General features: G+C 39.8%; 1 protein-coding gene across 2 annotated transcripts in view; it reads right to left on the bottom strand.

Annotated features, from left to right (window-relative positions):
• COL9A1 (collagen type IX alpha 1 chain) overlaps positions 1-16,440 on the bottom strand; it is a 140,419-nt gene that overhangs the window by 32,258 nt on the left and 91,721 nt on the right. For both annotated transcript variants that reach the window (XM_050950725.1, XM_050950724.1), the window contains exons 21-28: positions 16,189-16,242; positions 15,982-16,035; positions 15,802-15,855; positions 15,477-15,530; positions 12,951-12,995; positions 12,037-12,090; positions 11,879-11,932; positions 562-615 (exon numbers count right to left, since the gene is read on the bottom strand). In XM_050950725.1, coding sequence (XP_050806682.1) covers positions 562-615; positions 11,879-11,932; positions 12,037-12,090; positions 12,951-12,995; positions 15,477-15,530; positions 15,802-15,855; positions 15,982-16,035; positions 16,189-16,242 — 423 coding nt within the window. The remainder of the gene's footprint in view (positions 1-561; positions 616-11,878; positions 11,933-12,036; positions 12,091-12,950; positions 12,996-15,476; positions 15,531-15,801; positions 15,856-15,981; positions 16,036-16,188; positions 16,243-16,440) is intronic.

The following is a 16,440-nucleotide window of genomic DNA, read 5'->3' as shown; positions in this document are numbered from 1 at the left end:
TTGGACTTTCCCCTCCAGCCCTAGTGCTAAATAGTTTAGTTCTTAACAAAAAAATTCCTGTCATATATTCCCCATGGCTTGTACATTCCTCCTTAACAGCAGGCTCTTTCAGCTCAGACCTCTCCAACTGTGCTTCTAACTAGTACTGTGTAAATATTGTTTGAGTGGTAGTACAAGAGGGCATTCATGATCTGTCCCATTCATTAGTTCTAGGTAGCTGCTAGCAGAAAGCTGGTCTTTCACTACTTCTGCTTCTTGAAAATGCATAGTGCGCACACAATCTTACAGCTTTGGCATCAAAACAAAAAAGCTTTACTCTTTGTCTATCTTGCCACCTCTCATAACCACAATACAGTCTCAACACATTTTCATATGCTTTCAAATGTGAACACTGATTTTACTACAGACACAAAGTACTGAAAAGGAAGCTTATCAATCATCCTTTTCAACATACTCCCCTGACTCCCTGTGTAAATGAATAGGGGAGTGAGGATTCCTTCTGATGCCATAAGTTCCTGGAAAATAAATATAAGCTGATGGGAACTGAAATATGCTGCTTACCAGTTTCCCTGGTGGACCTGGAGGCCCAGCAGGACCTGGCTCACCTCTGCTACCCTTTAAAGAAACAGAAAGGCATTGTTACAACCTTGAATATTTATTTTCTCATTAATTGTAAATGGATGACCTTTTCCCTCCTCAATCTTATTCAATGACTGTTTATCAGTTGGCTCTAATTTAAGGTTCATGTATATTAATACGAACAAATGCAAGACTCATAAAACTAAAAAGTTCTTAAAAGTAGTTTAAAAATCACTATACGTCTGTCATGGCATACACTATGTTAATTAACATTACATTCCTGGACTTTTCTCATAATTTCCCAGTATAGACAAGCAAGGTCTATTTTACAATTACAACTATTTAATAACATTTAGGGACAGTCTGTGAACCCGTAACTCACACCAGTTAGCCATTACTCACAGAAGTGATCCTCTCCATGGGACTACTCCAGTGAGTAGCCGCTCATCACTAGCCAACTTCAGGAAAGCACTTGATCACTTCATTAAGTCTATCCCTATCCAAGACAGCACTTAAGCACATGCTTAACTTTAGGCATGTGTTTTTAAGTCTCATCAATGAGACTTACATGCATGCATAAGTGTGGTCATGAGGCCCAGTGTGAGTTTGCATATCATAATCTGGCTTTTAACTATTAGCCTAAAGTCTCATACTCCCTTACAGTGGACACATCCAGAGCCAAATGTGAAAATTTCATGGGAGCGTTCTGGTCAGCAGCAGACTCAATGAGGTAACAAAGACCATGAATTTTGGGGGGGGGGAACCCTAAAACTTGTGGGTTTTGTCATGGATGTCAGAACAAGCATACATCTTTAATTATGCTTTAACCTCATGACCTGTACATATTAAAATTTAAATTTATATATATATATTAGACATCATATCCATATATTAATAGCAGCACTATCTCTTTAAAATATATGCTATGGGTGAATTTCAAAATTTGAAGAAATTTTCAAAAGCGCCTAAGTCTCATTTTCAAAAGGAATTTGGGACAGATTTTTAAAGATATTTCAATGGGAGTTAGGCACCTAGGTGTTTTTGAACATACCACTAAGTGCCTACCTTCATCTTTAGGCACCTAAATACCTTTAAAAATCTGGCCCTTAGAAGTCTGTCTCACTGAAAGTCAATAGGACTTAGGCACCTAAATCACATAGGCTGAGATTTTTAAAGGTATTCAGGCATTGCAGTGCTCAGTGTTGCAAGGCTCAACTGATTTAGGAACCTAAATCTCACTTTCTAGAGGCATTAGACCCTTGGGAGCCTAAATTCCAGTGATTGTCCTAAGTGCCTAAATCCCTTTAGAAGATGAGAATTAGGCTCCTAAATCAGTTAGCCATTGCATTGATGAGTGCCACAACACCTGAAAACCTTTAAAAATTTGGTCTTTGGGGACTTTTGAAATTCATATCGTATACAATTTAGGGATAATACTTGCTGTAAAATCATGATGCAGCATGTAACGAGACAATAACATTCTTTATTTAGCAGTGAAAGTTATCAGTTATAAAGACTGATTATTTTAATCTGATGTGTGTGGCTCTAAAAGATCTGGCTGAGAGTGGATCTAATTACTCCAATATGACATACAGTATTTAATTTACTATTTCAGAATGAAAAGGAAATTGTGACATAAGTGGATAAAAAATGCATTTTACGCCATATGTCATAAATGCATGGATTGGCTTCTCAGACAAGGTTAGAAAGACTGAACACTCAAATTTTCACAAAATAATGAGGTATCCTGGAGAGATCAGAGAACTTAGAAAGGTTTTTTCCCAGTCATTTCCTCAACAAAGTTCCTGTGCTGTTAAAGCCATTATTTTTTAAAAAGTATTGCTGCATGGCTTGTGAAAGCATTATTCATAGTAGCAGTCTGACCCTCACCCTGTGACCCAAAAAACTCAGTAATCTTCTGTAAATCCTACATTTAACCACATGAATTCTGTTTTACACTTCTACCCAGGATTGTCACATATTGTTCTAGATTTTAGGTTCAAGAAAGAAGATTTAATTTTAACTAAGATCAGTTTAAAAACCATTTATATCTGGATACCACATAAGGACCATTTCTGAATGACGTGCAAGTAAAATAAATCCTTTCAACACAATTACATTGACACAGAATAAATAATTGGGACTTGAATCATGCAGGTTCTGGTCATGCGATACTAAATTTGCAGCTTTTCCTCAAATACAAGTATTTTTTATTGTTTCCCTAGTATGGTGAAAAAATACATTGAAGATATCATCTGCTACCACAGATACTGTTATTGGATAGATTATTTCATACTAATGTCACATCTTTGGGTCCAGATGAGCTGTGCTTGACACTGGACCTGAGTAGGAAGACAGCGACTCAAAGCCACTTTTCCACCACCACCAACTCCCAGTCCTAGGGCCAGCCTGGATCTACATTAGCCCCCGGAATAATTTAAAGCAGCCCAAGACCTGTTCTACATTACACCTGACAGGAACGATCCCCTAGGATCTATTTTGTTGGCCAGAGATCACCAGAACACGAAATAGTCTTCATAAAAGGTGTAAAAGTCACCTATTCACTGCTCACTTTTTAAACAGAATAGACAATAAAAATATTGTCCACATTGGCTATGCCCCCAGCACATCACTCATGTCAGGGGTGGAAGGGCCAGAAGTACGTGGTATTTTGCTACTTGGGGATGCCCTGATATCACAGAATCCCCAGATAGTCTGTTACAACAGCATTCTGGCTCCTCCAGTGCAAAGCAGCTGGATGGCAGGCCGAGGATGTGGGCCAAAGACTTCATGACCAGTTCTGATCATCAAGAAAGAACATCTCATGCTTATACACATTAGTTTTAGCTTATCTCTTATATAAGGCAAATAGATTTTACATTACACATCTTGCAGCTGTGGAGGGATCACTCCCCCCTGTCTAAAATTAGTTTTAACATTGGCTTCACTGGAAGCAGGATTGTGACGTTCATATGCAGAATGTGCTTCTGGCACAGGTTATGAGAATAAAAACTCCCTAGCAGGCCATCCACCCAGCACCATAATAATACTAATTAATAATAATGATGAAGTGCAGCCCCTTCATAGCTGCTATTTCAGCCTCTGCGATGAAATGGAAGCCAGTGCCCCTTTGTGCCCTATGTAGGAATTATGCTGCATGGAGAAACTTCAGCCAGCCCTCTGCGCTGGTTTGGATTTCACACCATATGGAGTTTTTTAAAAGGAGATAGGTTCTGTTGGTGAATTCAAGTCACCTGTAATGCAATACAGAACTTTTTCTCAGGCTAATTCTTCTATTTCAGTGGTTTACTGGTCTTCTATAGATTTTACAGTGATGTTTTTGTTAGTGAAAAATTGTGAGAACTACTGTAGTACCTTGCTAATCTGCAGTTCACTAAACTGCACCACTAATCTACACAAAAACTGGCAGCCTCTCCTCGTCTTTCAGCAAAGATTGTATAGCCAAAGCTTAATGAAATCTCACATTGCTAAGTATTTGTTTCTTTTACAACATTCATTATTTGCAAACCCAGTCATCACTATGATTAGCAATGGTTTACTGTCACTGGAAATTGGCATTCATTATGGCTATGTCTATATCTGGGGCTGAGGGTGTGATTCCTATCTTGTATAAACATACGCGCAATTGCACTCCTGCTAGTGAGCTAAAAATAGCAGTGTAGCCATGGTAACATGGGCAGTGGAGAGCATGGCACAGGCTAGCTGCCCAAAATATGGACCCACGGGGATTAGGTGGGTTTGTACTTAGGGCAGCAAGCCCATGCCACCACTCCGCTGCTACTGCAGATACACTACTATTTTTAGTGGCCTAGCTCAATGAAAAGTGCCAGTATCTCTCTGTGATCTGGGAATCAGACCCCTCGCTCCAAGTGTAGAAGTACCCTTAATTTATTATAGATCTCAATATTTGTTTTCATCCTACATCTCAGAGGAGTAAATTTTAATGTTGCATCAGGGATTTAGCTATGACTCCTGCCCAACCTATAAGCACTGCACTAAAAATGTTTGCCAAAACATGTACTATTACCTGCTGGAATGAGCACTTATAGTACATAGTGCCTTTTATCTGATGTTTTAAAAGGAACTTCCACACATTAATGCATTAATGGCCAAATTGTGGTTGCCCGTCTTGGGTGCCCAAAAGCCAGGGATAGGGAGTGGAGTATGCAAGGTGCTTCCCCCTCACCTGTGCCCTGCTTTGGCCATAGCCACAGTGTGGTTGGAGAGCACAGTCCATGCTGTTTCCTAGCACCACTGTGGTGATAGCTGCCAGAAAAGGGGTGAGGAGGCGTGCGCTCTCTAAGGGTGATGCAGCTGCCATGCTGGTGTGTAAAGGGGCTGGCCACAATCTAGCTCCAGTGTCCTTTCAGATTCTCAGATAAAAGGCACCATCCATTGTGGGCTGGATCCGCAGGTGCATCCGAGCAGAGAAGGCCATTGGTAGCTATGCAAGGGGACAAGTCGTCTGTCCCAGTAATGCAAAACAACTCGTAGGATAGGCAAGGACCCAGCCCTGTTAGAGTTTACTATTTCAGCAAAGAATAAACACGATTTGGGGTAAATTTCAGTGCATGTGTGCAGTTTTGCCTTGAGCCAGACAGGGTTCTTCCTGGGGACATTGTCTGTAGCACAGCTCCTCCACCTCCCCTCCAGCCCACATGCCAATTCTAGCCTGAATTAACTGAGACTGCCAGCAAAAAAAATAAAAAATCTTTAACAAAAACTAACTTTTTCAAGTGGCTTAATATCAGTTTTATACTGTCAGACAGGATGGTCACACCTCTGTACGTGACATTCTCTGCCAATGCTACACTAAAAATTATTCATGGAATGTATGGCATCAAGAGTACAGATGACATTCCATTAACCATCCAGCATTATGTAAAGTTACCTGGGTTAAATATTTAAAGATGTGTGTATGCATATTAATACAGTAGAAATATAGACTCTGATAAGTATTAACATATGCTTATTGCAAGTGCCAAGTGATCATATGGCCTAAGACATTATCCCTTCAAAATCAGGTCAGGCACAGGAGGGAGAATCTAGTGGCTTAGAAATGAGGACCAGGAAACCTGGGTTCTTCTTTTGCTTCACACACCCTGTGTGATGTTAATCTATCTGTGCATCTTTAAAACAGGAATAGTAATACTACCCCACGCCCTAGGGGTTGCTTAAAAACAACTTCATTATTTGTTAAGCTCTAAGACTAAACGGACAATCAGTGCCAAAAAATGTGTGTATGCACAGTACGTCCTGGGAAGGTGAAGACATTGGACTACTTATCCTGCCACTGTGTTGATGCCCAACTGAAGAAAATGGACTCACTTTTTAAACTTGAGGCATGTAAAGGGACCTGGTATCAAAAAGTTGATTTAAGTGACAGAACAATTAGTACAGCAATCCAGGATACATTTCAAGCTGAAAAAACGGTCTTACAATTGTACCTATGAAAATAATCTTTGCACTAGAGCACAGATAAAGAAAATAACTTAGCTAAAAACTACTGTATATACCAAATATTTTCTAAAAAACAGCCAGTATATAAAAGCTAATATGCATGCATGTCTCAAGGTTATTTACTCAACTTACTATTAAAGCTTAAAACACCTCAACCTATTTAATAAATTCAGAACTATGCAAAATTTTAACCGACTAGAAAGGCTGGGAATAAAGCAAAAGGAATAAGTACCTGGTATAAATTCACCATGAAAAATTAAATGCTGCTAAATCTTAATAAATGTGTGGGGAGGAAAAATTGCAGATAATTACTTAATGGAACACAGTCAACCTCACTGATTAGGCTTGACACTTTGACGTTTAAGAATTATTTCTTTTGGGCCACCTGCCACAATGACCAGTTTAAAAAGGATTTAAACCACAAGTGAGTTCAGTAATTATTTAGAATGACTTGTAATGTGATGTAAACATACTGTTAACTGACAAAACAATTACAATGGAAAAGAAGATATGTTTGATTGGAAATTAGAAAATGCAAGTTGCATGGTACTCTTGTTACAAATGTAAGGATGTCATTTTCCTGTTTTATTAAAGCTCATAAATTATAACAGACTTTTTCTCAATGGCCCATACCAATTTTCTAATTAAAATTAGATAAATGATTATAATTTCTCAAGTGTTTATTTTCCTATACAGAAAATCTTCAGTAGTCAAGCACATAAGATTGTATGATCTATTCCAACAAACAAATAAAAAGTATTTTATCTGTTGGAATAGACTATGTAATCGAATTATCTTCATTTTGAATCATTAAAACCTCCTCTGGAAAACTATTATAAATGTTTAAGCTATTGGATATGACAGCTCTGGTTTCTGAGCACTGACTGGCTAACAATCAGGGTAACAATATTCTTCTGTGGATTTTAATAATAAAAATGGTCCTATTTATATAGCATCTTACATCCCAAAGGTTCCCAAAATGTTAACAATATGATGATTTAGTTGGTGTTGGTCCTGCTTTGAGCAGGGATTGGACTAGATGACCTCCTGAGGTCTCTATCAACCCTAATCTTCTTTGGTTCTAATATAGAGGTGTTACTGCTTCACCACTGAAATGTAATCACCAATGAGGGAAATACAGCCATTATTTAATAGTGCACAGAAGCAGCAACAGGGCTTGAAAACTCACTTGCCAGCAGAAATAGGAATTTTCCATTGGTAAGTGTCTCTTGCAGGCTGCTTAGGTAAATGAGGCACCCTGCAAATATTGTTAATAAAATAGAAAAAAATCACATTTAAATTTGTAAACAAGAATCTCACTCCCGCTATGCATATCAAGTTACACCACAGAGGCACACTGGAGGAGTGCTAATTTTGTTGGCTCCATCATCCCACACTGAAGGATGTCCTGGCCCTTCAGCAATTACTAGCCTTGTTGTCTCTCCACAGCACTAAAGCAGAGGACAGAGGTAACACAACTCTTTTGACTCTCCTTCCTTTTAACCCAGAAAAGGTGCTGTGGCTCCCCAGTTCTCTCACTTCCTTAGGTCTATTAAGAAAATGATCCTAATAGCAGGGACTTCTTGGTGGCTCCTCCTCTTCTCTGTCAGGAGAAAAAGGGAAGAACCCCAGACCCCTCCTGACTCCTGCCACAGAACCCTTCACTAGGAAGATAAATGGAATACTGGCTTAATATGAGTAGAGGGCCTTTGACAGTAGAAGGAACCTGGAGAGGAGAGAAAGGAAGGGAATGATCAGTAGGAGGATGGAGAGTGTAGACTTGAGGAAAGGAAAAGTTAGAAGAGAGGAAGAAAGAAAGTGAAATAAGTGGTAAAGAGGTGACCAAAGTAGAGATTAGGAGAGGGGAAGGAAAGACAAAAGAAATAATTCATTGAAGAGCAACCATGGGATCTTTGATGACTGTATATGGTTGGTCATGAACAGAGCTGGTCAAAATTTTTCAATTTTTCCAAAACTGATACAATTTAAAAATATGAATTTTTTTTGTTTCCATTTTTGACCAGTTGTAGAAACTGGTCAAAATATTGCAAATGTCTAATTCTGAAATTTTTATTTAAAAATAAAACCTGTGGATATACTGAAAAACATTGTGGAATTTTCCCTCTTTTTGTCAAGATGTTCTAGTCATGACAGCCAAATGATGATCTCTCCAGAAGCACACTGTTCCATAACACCACAGCAGGGCAGTGGTTCATCAGGACTCGTTCAGGGAGGATGAACTCTTTGTTGATACATATGAAACATTGTTTCCACACTCAGTGGACAATTACTAGCACTGTTTAGTGAAGATTCAGCTGGAACATGATGCAACTGTGTGATAAAGTGACAGTTTTATTTTGTCAATAAAATGTGGGCTAAATGTTCTGCCTGGCCCATGTCTCTACCTGCTCTTACTCTTTGGACATATGGGCACAGATCCGGGATTTTGCCCAAGGTTATGGAGAGAGAAGTTCCTGACTAAGCATATGTGAGTGCACAAATCCCTTGATTTGCCCACTTGTAGTAAATGTACACACAAAAATAGTTCAGACACTATGGAAATCAGATCTTATTAAGCAAACTAGAGCACTCCTTACAATGCCTGTTTTATTTAGGGGCCAGCTTCTAGGTTCATGTCCAGCTGTTCTGAATGCTGTCGCCATATGATGCAATGACTAAAAATATCACTTAATACTGGGATTTCACAAGACTTTATGTTAAGACCTTTTTTTTTTTCCCTTTGCACTCCCCTTCCCACTACAGGATCAGTTCTGTTGGAGAATAGACATCCCTACACCTCCAGTAGGACTAATCCTACTTCCAACATACGCAGAAACCGTACAGCAGCTACTTCTGCCTGCCACTAGCTGCAGATGATAGCTCCAACCTGTTATGCACAGTCCAGAGTAAGGGACAGTGCAGAGAGCACAAGGGTGTTACACCTATTGGGCACAGTCTGCTCCCCTTGCATGCCAGAGCAGAGATGAGGAAAGGCAGGAGGCAAACTGTTCTTGAGTCATAGGGGCAGAGCAGTCTCTGCATTCCTGAGAGCAAGGGCTATCTGCCTGGCATGAATGCTGACTGCACAAGGTGTACAGGGAATGCTGCTTGCTCCTGCTACACAAATGCACACATAAGTAAGGACCAGACAGAATCTTGCCCAAAATAAAGTGAGTCTCAACTGCCTGCCTTAGGCTGAACATAGATTCCTGATTCTTCTATCACTGAAGCTTGTCTGTGAAAAAGACTTGGACTTCCCACCCTGGTTTCCCAGGCAGCCAGCAGGAAGCTATGGCAGCCATTCCCAGTCTGTTTTCCTCAGTGGAATGATACTGAATATTTTCAGTATTTTCATCAGAAGGGCGGTTTATAAACTTCAGAGATTTAAATACTATGGCTTAAAAACAGCTTACTTCTACTTAAACCTGTGTGACGTGCAGTGAGTATTCTATTATCCTACTAATGATAACACTTACAAGCTGTCCCTCCATTTTTGTGGATTTGAAGTCACTCTTTTCTAGATTTTTGTTGCCATATTGCTCACATGTTTACAGAAACTGTTACATTACTGAATGATGAAACAAAATGAGGGAACGCATTCCCCTGATCTCTGCAGTGACAAACAGAAAAATCACTATATTTAATCTTCATTGAGTGTTTCTGTCTGACAACAGGGTTACTAACAATTAACCCAGCATGTCAACTCCTGTTTCTATGGACTGCTGATTTCATAAACTCATACTTGCATGTTATGGGATTAAAAGCATAGTTTAGCTTGCATTATCAATGTAGAGAGATACTTTGTTCTTGATCTAACTATAACTTTTATGTGTCTCTCAAGTATTTAGGAGATCAATGCCAGGAGAAGGGTTCAGAAAACAAATTCCATTCCATCCAAGACAATGCAGTTAGAGGCTTCCAACAAACCCAAGCTTTGGTGAGTATAGTTATGGCAAGCTTAACACTGAGATATTGTGTCACAACATGCTGAGTATATATATTCATGTTATCTATTTTTATATCCTTCTTGGACAGCCAATGGCCAAAAGTCATGTGTAGGTGTGTTCCAAAGAAAATAGTGTGTTGTAATAAAGTATGTTCAGCAAATGACAATGCAAACCACAGAAACATACAGAAAGGAAAAGTAAACTTGTTCTTTAGCTGAGATTTGTTGAATATTTAAAGTCAGAGAACAATTAGTTTATAGGAGCCAGTTTCCCTGCCTGGTTCCCCTAACCAGTAAACAGGGCCGGCTCTACAGTTTTCGCCGCCCCAAGTTGTGCACCGAATTGCCACCGCGGGCGGCGGGAGCAGCGCATTTCCACAGCGGCGGCAATTCGGTAGCAGCTTCTATGTTTAGCTGAAGCCGCCGCAGACAGCTAAACATAGAAGCTGCTGCCGAATTGCCCTCACCACGGAAACACGCCTGCTGCCCTAACAGCACACCGACTGCCCCTGCCGCCTGAGGCGGCAATTCGGCGCGCTGCTTGGGGGCAAAACAACAGGGACTGCTACGCCTTGCAGATTGCCGCCCCAAGCACCAGCTTGGAATGCTGGTGCCTGGAGCCAGTGCTGCCAGTAAATCACTAACGTTATATCACAGCACAAGGCCTGAAGGCTCCAAGTGAGCACCTCTGGAGTGGGACGGCAAGAGAGGAACTCGCAAATAGAGATCATGGAGCATGAGTTCTTCTGAGCAGCAAATGGTCTCACACTGTGAATTCTAGTGCATTAAAGCTATCCCCAACTCACAGACAGTCTGTTGGGGACCATTTTCATTCAGTCACAGCAGCCTCATGCTCTTCTAACTTCTCTCAGGACCAAGACTGGGGCCAGGCGAGAGACAGAGAGAGAAAATCAAAAAGCTGTTACCAGCCCCCTACAGCCACCACCTCTCATATCTCATCCGCAGCATAGACTCTGTCCCTCTGTCTTCAGCATTACACATCAGTGAGTGCCACCATATTTCTCTATGTAATTCCTTGCTTCTCCTATCCCACCCCCCCTCAAGGCTTATTCTTACCCTGGACTAGCCATCTTTCAAAACCTCTTGTATGTTTTTCTGAAGTAGGCTAGTGCTGTGGAAGCAATCTCCAGCGAAAGTACATGCCCCTCTGAACACCAGTATTTTCAACCAGAAGGAACTACTATGGTTCAAAGCACTACCTGTCCAGCTCCCTCCAGCAGAGAGTAAAAGCATTGGAAAGGATCCAAGCCACAAAATTCACATGTTTAACACTCCAGTGTTCAGAGGTGTCTATGTACAGCACTGGCTCAGAGCACGTGATGGTGTCTGTTTTTAATAGCTGGCCTTGTAAAGGATAAGGGCATGCTCTTTACTGATAGCTAATCAGTTACTTTTTTAGCTTTAGTGGTAGGCATTGTGCTGCTGGTGTTGACGGTCTTGGGTTTGGTTCCCACCCTTGACCAGGGGGTCTCTACATGTGCGTCCATGGGTCCTTCTGTTTGAATCTGGGGTTTCTCCTCAGCCCATTATGAAAACAGGGACTAGCTAGGATCCATGTTTCAGTTTCAAATTCACCATCACCACCATCCAAAATAAATTGTGGAATAATTTTGTCAATTATTTTGTTTTGAGTCCAGCTGAAATCTGTATATACTGTAATTGTGAGCACAGCTGCTTTTTAATGTGGGTTGATGCGCATCCACTTGACTAAGGAGTTAGAGCTTAGTATTTTCCTTAAGTAACTGGCACTTGTGATAAGTAGTATGTATACCACATTGTTGGGTTCATCAACCAGGACCTCAGACATCACAGTTCCAAATATGCACAGTAGGAAACAAGTCAAGTACTTACAGGTGGACCCCTTGGTCCTATTGGTCCCTCTATCCCCTGTGGTCCCTGTTCACCCTGTTTTCATGATGATAAGAACAGAGCATGTTTGAAAACTAACTCTTTGCACAAAATAGAAATGTTCTTGTGAAAGATTCAGAAAAGAAGAAAAGTGATCTTACAGGTTTACCAGAATTTCCCATTAAACCTGGTATCCCAGGGGCACCTGCATTGCCCTGTTAGACACAAAGGTGAAAAAGTTAGCCATACCAAGCTACCAGTTAGCATAGCAGTTCAAGAGAATTAACAAATAAATTAACAAGCAATGAAATCAAACCACCTGCTGTACCCATTTTTGCTCTTACTCTTTATTCTCCACCTGATTCTCCTCCATCCAATTCCCCTAAATTCTTCCCTTATTTTTGTACAGCAACCAATCACACTGATGAGACTCCAATTATAGTGGATGCACAGAAGCATGCCATATATTTAAATTGAATCCCAACTTCCAGCTAATCTCTTTTTTGAGTTGCTCATGGTTTTTTCCTCAAATAAATTTCTTTTGGTCTGAAATTTTCAATGCTTTTTGTTCAGGCCCTATGTGAATATTCTTGGAGAGTTTGAGCAGAATTGGAACAGCCATTTTTCAGTTATTTGAACTGTTATAATTGAAAGCTCTTGTCTTTTTATCCATTTAATGCAGCTGCGTATGCTGTTCTTATTAACGTATCTAATCTTTTTTTGAAGTGTACTATGCTATATGTGTCAATGATATCCTCTGCAGTGAATTTCACAGAATTATTATACGCTGCATTTAAAAAAAAATTCTTTTAAGTATTTTGAATCAACAAAACCTTCTTTCATCTTTTACGCAAGATCAGTGCTATTGTCACAATGAAAGAACTGCAAAAACTGCAGACCAACCACTGATTAAGTTTTTGTTCACTTATCTGGCATTTATCATTTCTTACGTCAATGGTTATTTTTCATTTAACCATAATGACAAATGAACAATACTTCACTGGCTATTTTAAAATTTGATAAACACAAAATCCAGTTTTAGAGGAAAGGAAGTAGATTATTTAAATTATTTTACCTTTGGGCCAGAAACACCATTTGCACCTGGGGAGCCAGGTAAACCCTAAAAGAAACAACATTTTAAATATCAGAGGGGTAGTCATGTTACTCTGGATCTGTAAAAGCACCAAAGAGTTCTGTGGCCCCTTATAGACTAACAAATGTATTGGAGCATGAGCTTTCATGTGTGAATACATGCATCCAACGAAGTATTCACCCACGAAAGCTCATGCTCCAATACGTTTATTAGTCTATAAGGTGCCACAGGATTCTTTAACATATTAAATGTCATTTGTGTGTTATTATGGAGTCTAGAAATGTACAAAAAGCATCTGCTGAAACTGTTGTTAAAAATGTAACTTTACATTATTGCAATCATAATTTATACTTTTCGAGTCCTTTCACCTGAAGATCTTGATGCACTTTCCAAACAGCAATTGATAAAGCCTGATCCCCCTGTGAAGTAGGTAAATAGTATTATCCCCATTTTATAGTTAGGCAAAAGGCAGCACAGGGAGATGAAAGATTGTGCTTTGTTCAGGGTCACAACATAAGTCACTGCCACTGCCAGATTCAGAAATGGGTATAATACCCAGAACTTCCCACTTCAATCTTATGCTCAAAGTACAAGACCCCTCTCTCTTGTTTACACTCCACATTCCCTCTCTTGTATACAATCGTTCACAGCAAGTGCTCTCTATCGTTAGGAAAAAACATAGCAAAAACCAGAACCAACTTCAGAATGCAACTGTAAATCAAATGATATTTTAACTTAGTTCCTTCAATATCTTCTCTGAGTATCTGCTTCTGTAGCAGAATGTTTTGGAAAAGTTTCTGTTTAACACTTGACACTGGTTTGACCCAGTGCAGGAAGTATTCTTTACCCTGGCATTGGAGGCGGAATTTTTCTCTAGCTGCAAATGTAAAGGAAATAAGGTTTTTAATTTGGGAACATTATGCACTATCTATATTCCCAACATATCCAACATTTTAAATCTACAAACTACAAGATTAAACATAAAAATGTATTTACTGGTATGGTATACGTCTCCTTGACTGTGACCAATCCACATGAATTAAGAATAGCCTTGTGTATTTTAACAGCAGAGCAGTGCTATGCCTTTTATGTATGTATTTTATGGTAGATTAAATTTATTCTTAGTTATTTATACTGTTTGAATTAAATGAAACCCTCACAACACCCGAGTGTGGAGAGCCCCATACTGGGACAGCTGCAGATTCTCCTATCACAGGCAAATCTCTCACTGACATAAAGTGAGTGTATCTGGCCACCAGCTCCCCCACATCCCTTCCACATGGGACATTTTGGGGCAGGAGGAAGTATGGGACACTCCAGCAACCCTAGACTGGCAGAACAGCTGCAGGGGATTGTTCCATCTGGGTAAATTCAACCAGCCTTAGGCTGCTCTAACTTTCATTGTGGATTATTTTGGCCCCCACCCAGTCCCAAGAATAGGAAAGGCAGAAAGCCGTCTTTCACTGCCTCACCTCCTTAGCTGTCCCAAACACAAGATCAGTACAGCTGAGGGCTAAGCCCTCAGTGCTGATAAAGACAAAATCAAATCCTAATACACAAATATCAGAATATATCTTCAATCCTCTAACTCAGACAGACCAAAAAAAAACAAAACAAACCCCAATAGCAATGCCTCCTGCACATCAGGATGACCACAAGCCTCACCTCCTACAGCATTAAATCTAAAACCCATACCAAATAAATAAGTCCAGAATTTCTTGTTTGTATTTATGTTAAAATTTATAAGGCACTTGGGATGGGATTCAGAAAGTTATTTAGGCATTTAACTCTTTTCATTTCAATGTGTGATGAGCAAATAGATAAACCCAGATAGATAGGCGGATAGAATTATAAAGAGATGATTAGTAAAAAAGAATTGAATAAAGAATAAATATTGGTAGAAAGAATGAAAATAGCATTCTACTGATTTGTAAACGAATTCCTTTATACTTAAAACTAAACCACACTTATACACCTCTACTATCAGACAAGGTCTAGTAAACTCCACTGCCTGGATAAACTTTTGCAAAATTAAAAATTTATTGGGCCACATGCTCAGATATTCCCACGGTGCAGAGTCAGGGGGTGATGTGTAAAGCTTCTCCTTACACTGTTCTGATCCTGGTGTCCATGCCTTCTACTTTGTGCTCTGTTAGAGTAGCCTGCGGGCTGTTATTTATGCCTGCCTGTAACAGCCACAAGACATTGAACCCTTAGCCCAGAAAGCACTCCCAAGGAAGTTGCATGTTGGTCCACCCTTTTTTAGTAACCTACTTCCTTTTTATGCTGACAGCCAGGACTTTGTTTTGTGTGCAACCCTCTATTTTGGCTATACACTTCAGGATCACCCTTGCACTGGAGTTATCCTCCCTGGGCCATTCACTCAGTTTTTCCACCCAAGGTATGATGAGGAGGCACAAAAGCTGGCACAAGTGCATCTGAAAAACTAGTCTCTTCTTTGTGTTTGAACTGAATAGGGCTTTCACATTTGAAGTATCAGATACCTACTGGCAGTCCTTGAAGTCCTGCATCACCTGGAGCACCAGGTTTTCCTGGTTCACCCTGAAAAAAAATTGATTTACATAAATGATATAAAATATTCAGTTAAATCAGTAAAAAAACTTTATTTCTAGAAAGCAGAAACAGTGTGATTTTAGACATTTAGGCTGGGGAAATTTACTACAAATTACCACAGGAATGTTCAGAAACCAAAAGCAGTAGCACAATTGAAAAACATACATAATATATAGGTGAATGCAGCTATTACAGTTAGAACAATGTGAATCAAATGACATGTAAACTGAGATAGCCAGATAGGATACAGTTAGCTTACCTTTGCTCCAGGCATTCCAGGGATCCCTTCCCGGCCATCAACCCCTGGTAAGCCCTTGAAACACAGATAGTATATTGTTATAAAGAACATTCTTTGCTTGTCTTAATGCTGCTCCCCAGCATTTGCAATCTAAAGGATCGTGATAGGGAGCAAATTTTTAAAATAAATAGATATACATACAGCTTCTCCTTTAGGCCCAGGGAGGCCAGTTATTCCTCTAATACCTTGAGGACCCTAAAAAAAAAAAAGATACATTGAAGTGGCTTATGCAAGAAGCATCAATATATGATTATTCATGGCTGTATTTGGTAAGTTACCTTCAGCACACGTAATGTGATATATAATATAATTGCTATATGTTTACTGGTAAATATGATTTGAACTCACCCTGTCTCCCTTCGGACCTGTCTCTCCCCGTAGACCTCTCTGTCCCTGGTCTCCCTGCAGGAAATATTTTCATTTAGCAAAATTGTCAGAATACAATTGGTCATATTGATTAAATGAAATCAGGTAAAACATCAAAGGTCAAATTCACTCTTGTGCAGAGAGCATGTGCTTGGCCCTGTGCGACATTTGAGCCCCAAATCAAGGGTTTAGGTGGGTCTTAAATGGTACATAACGACCTCTAACTGGTGAATT

This window comes from Gopherus flavomarginatus, chromosome 4, assembly GCF_025201925.1.
Source record: "Gopherus flavomarginatus isolate rGopFla2 chromosome 4, rGopFla2.mat.asm, whole genome shotgun sequence".
NCBI lineage: Eukaryota > Metazoa > Chordata > Testudines > Testudinidae > Gopherus > Gopherus flavomarginatus.
The sequence above is the reverse complement of the archived record's forward strand: the minus strand, read 5'-3'. Positions and strand labels throughout refer to the sequence as shown.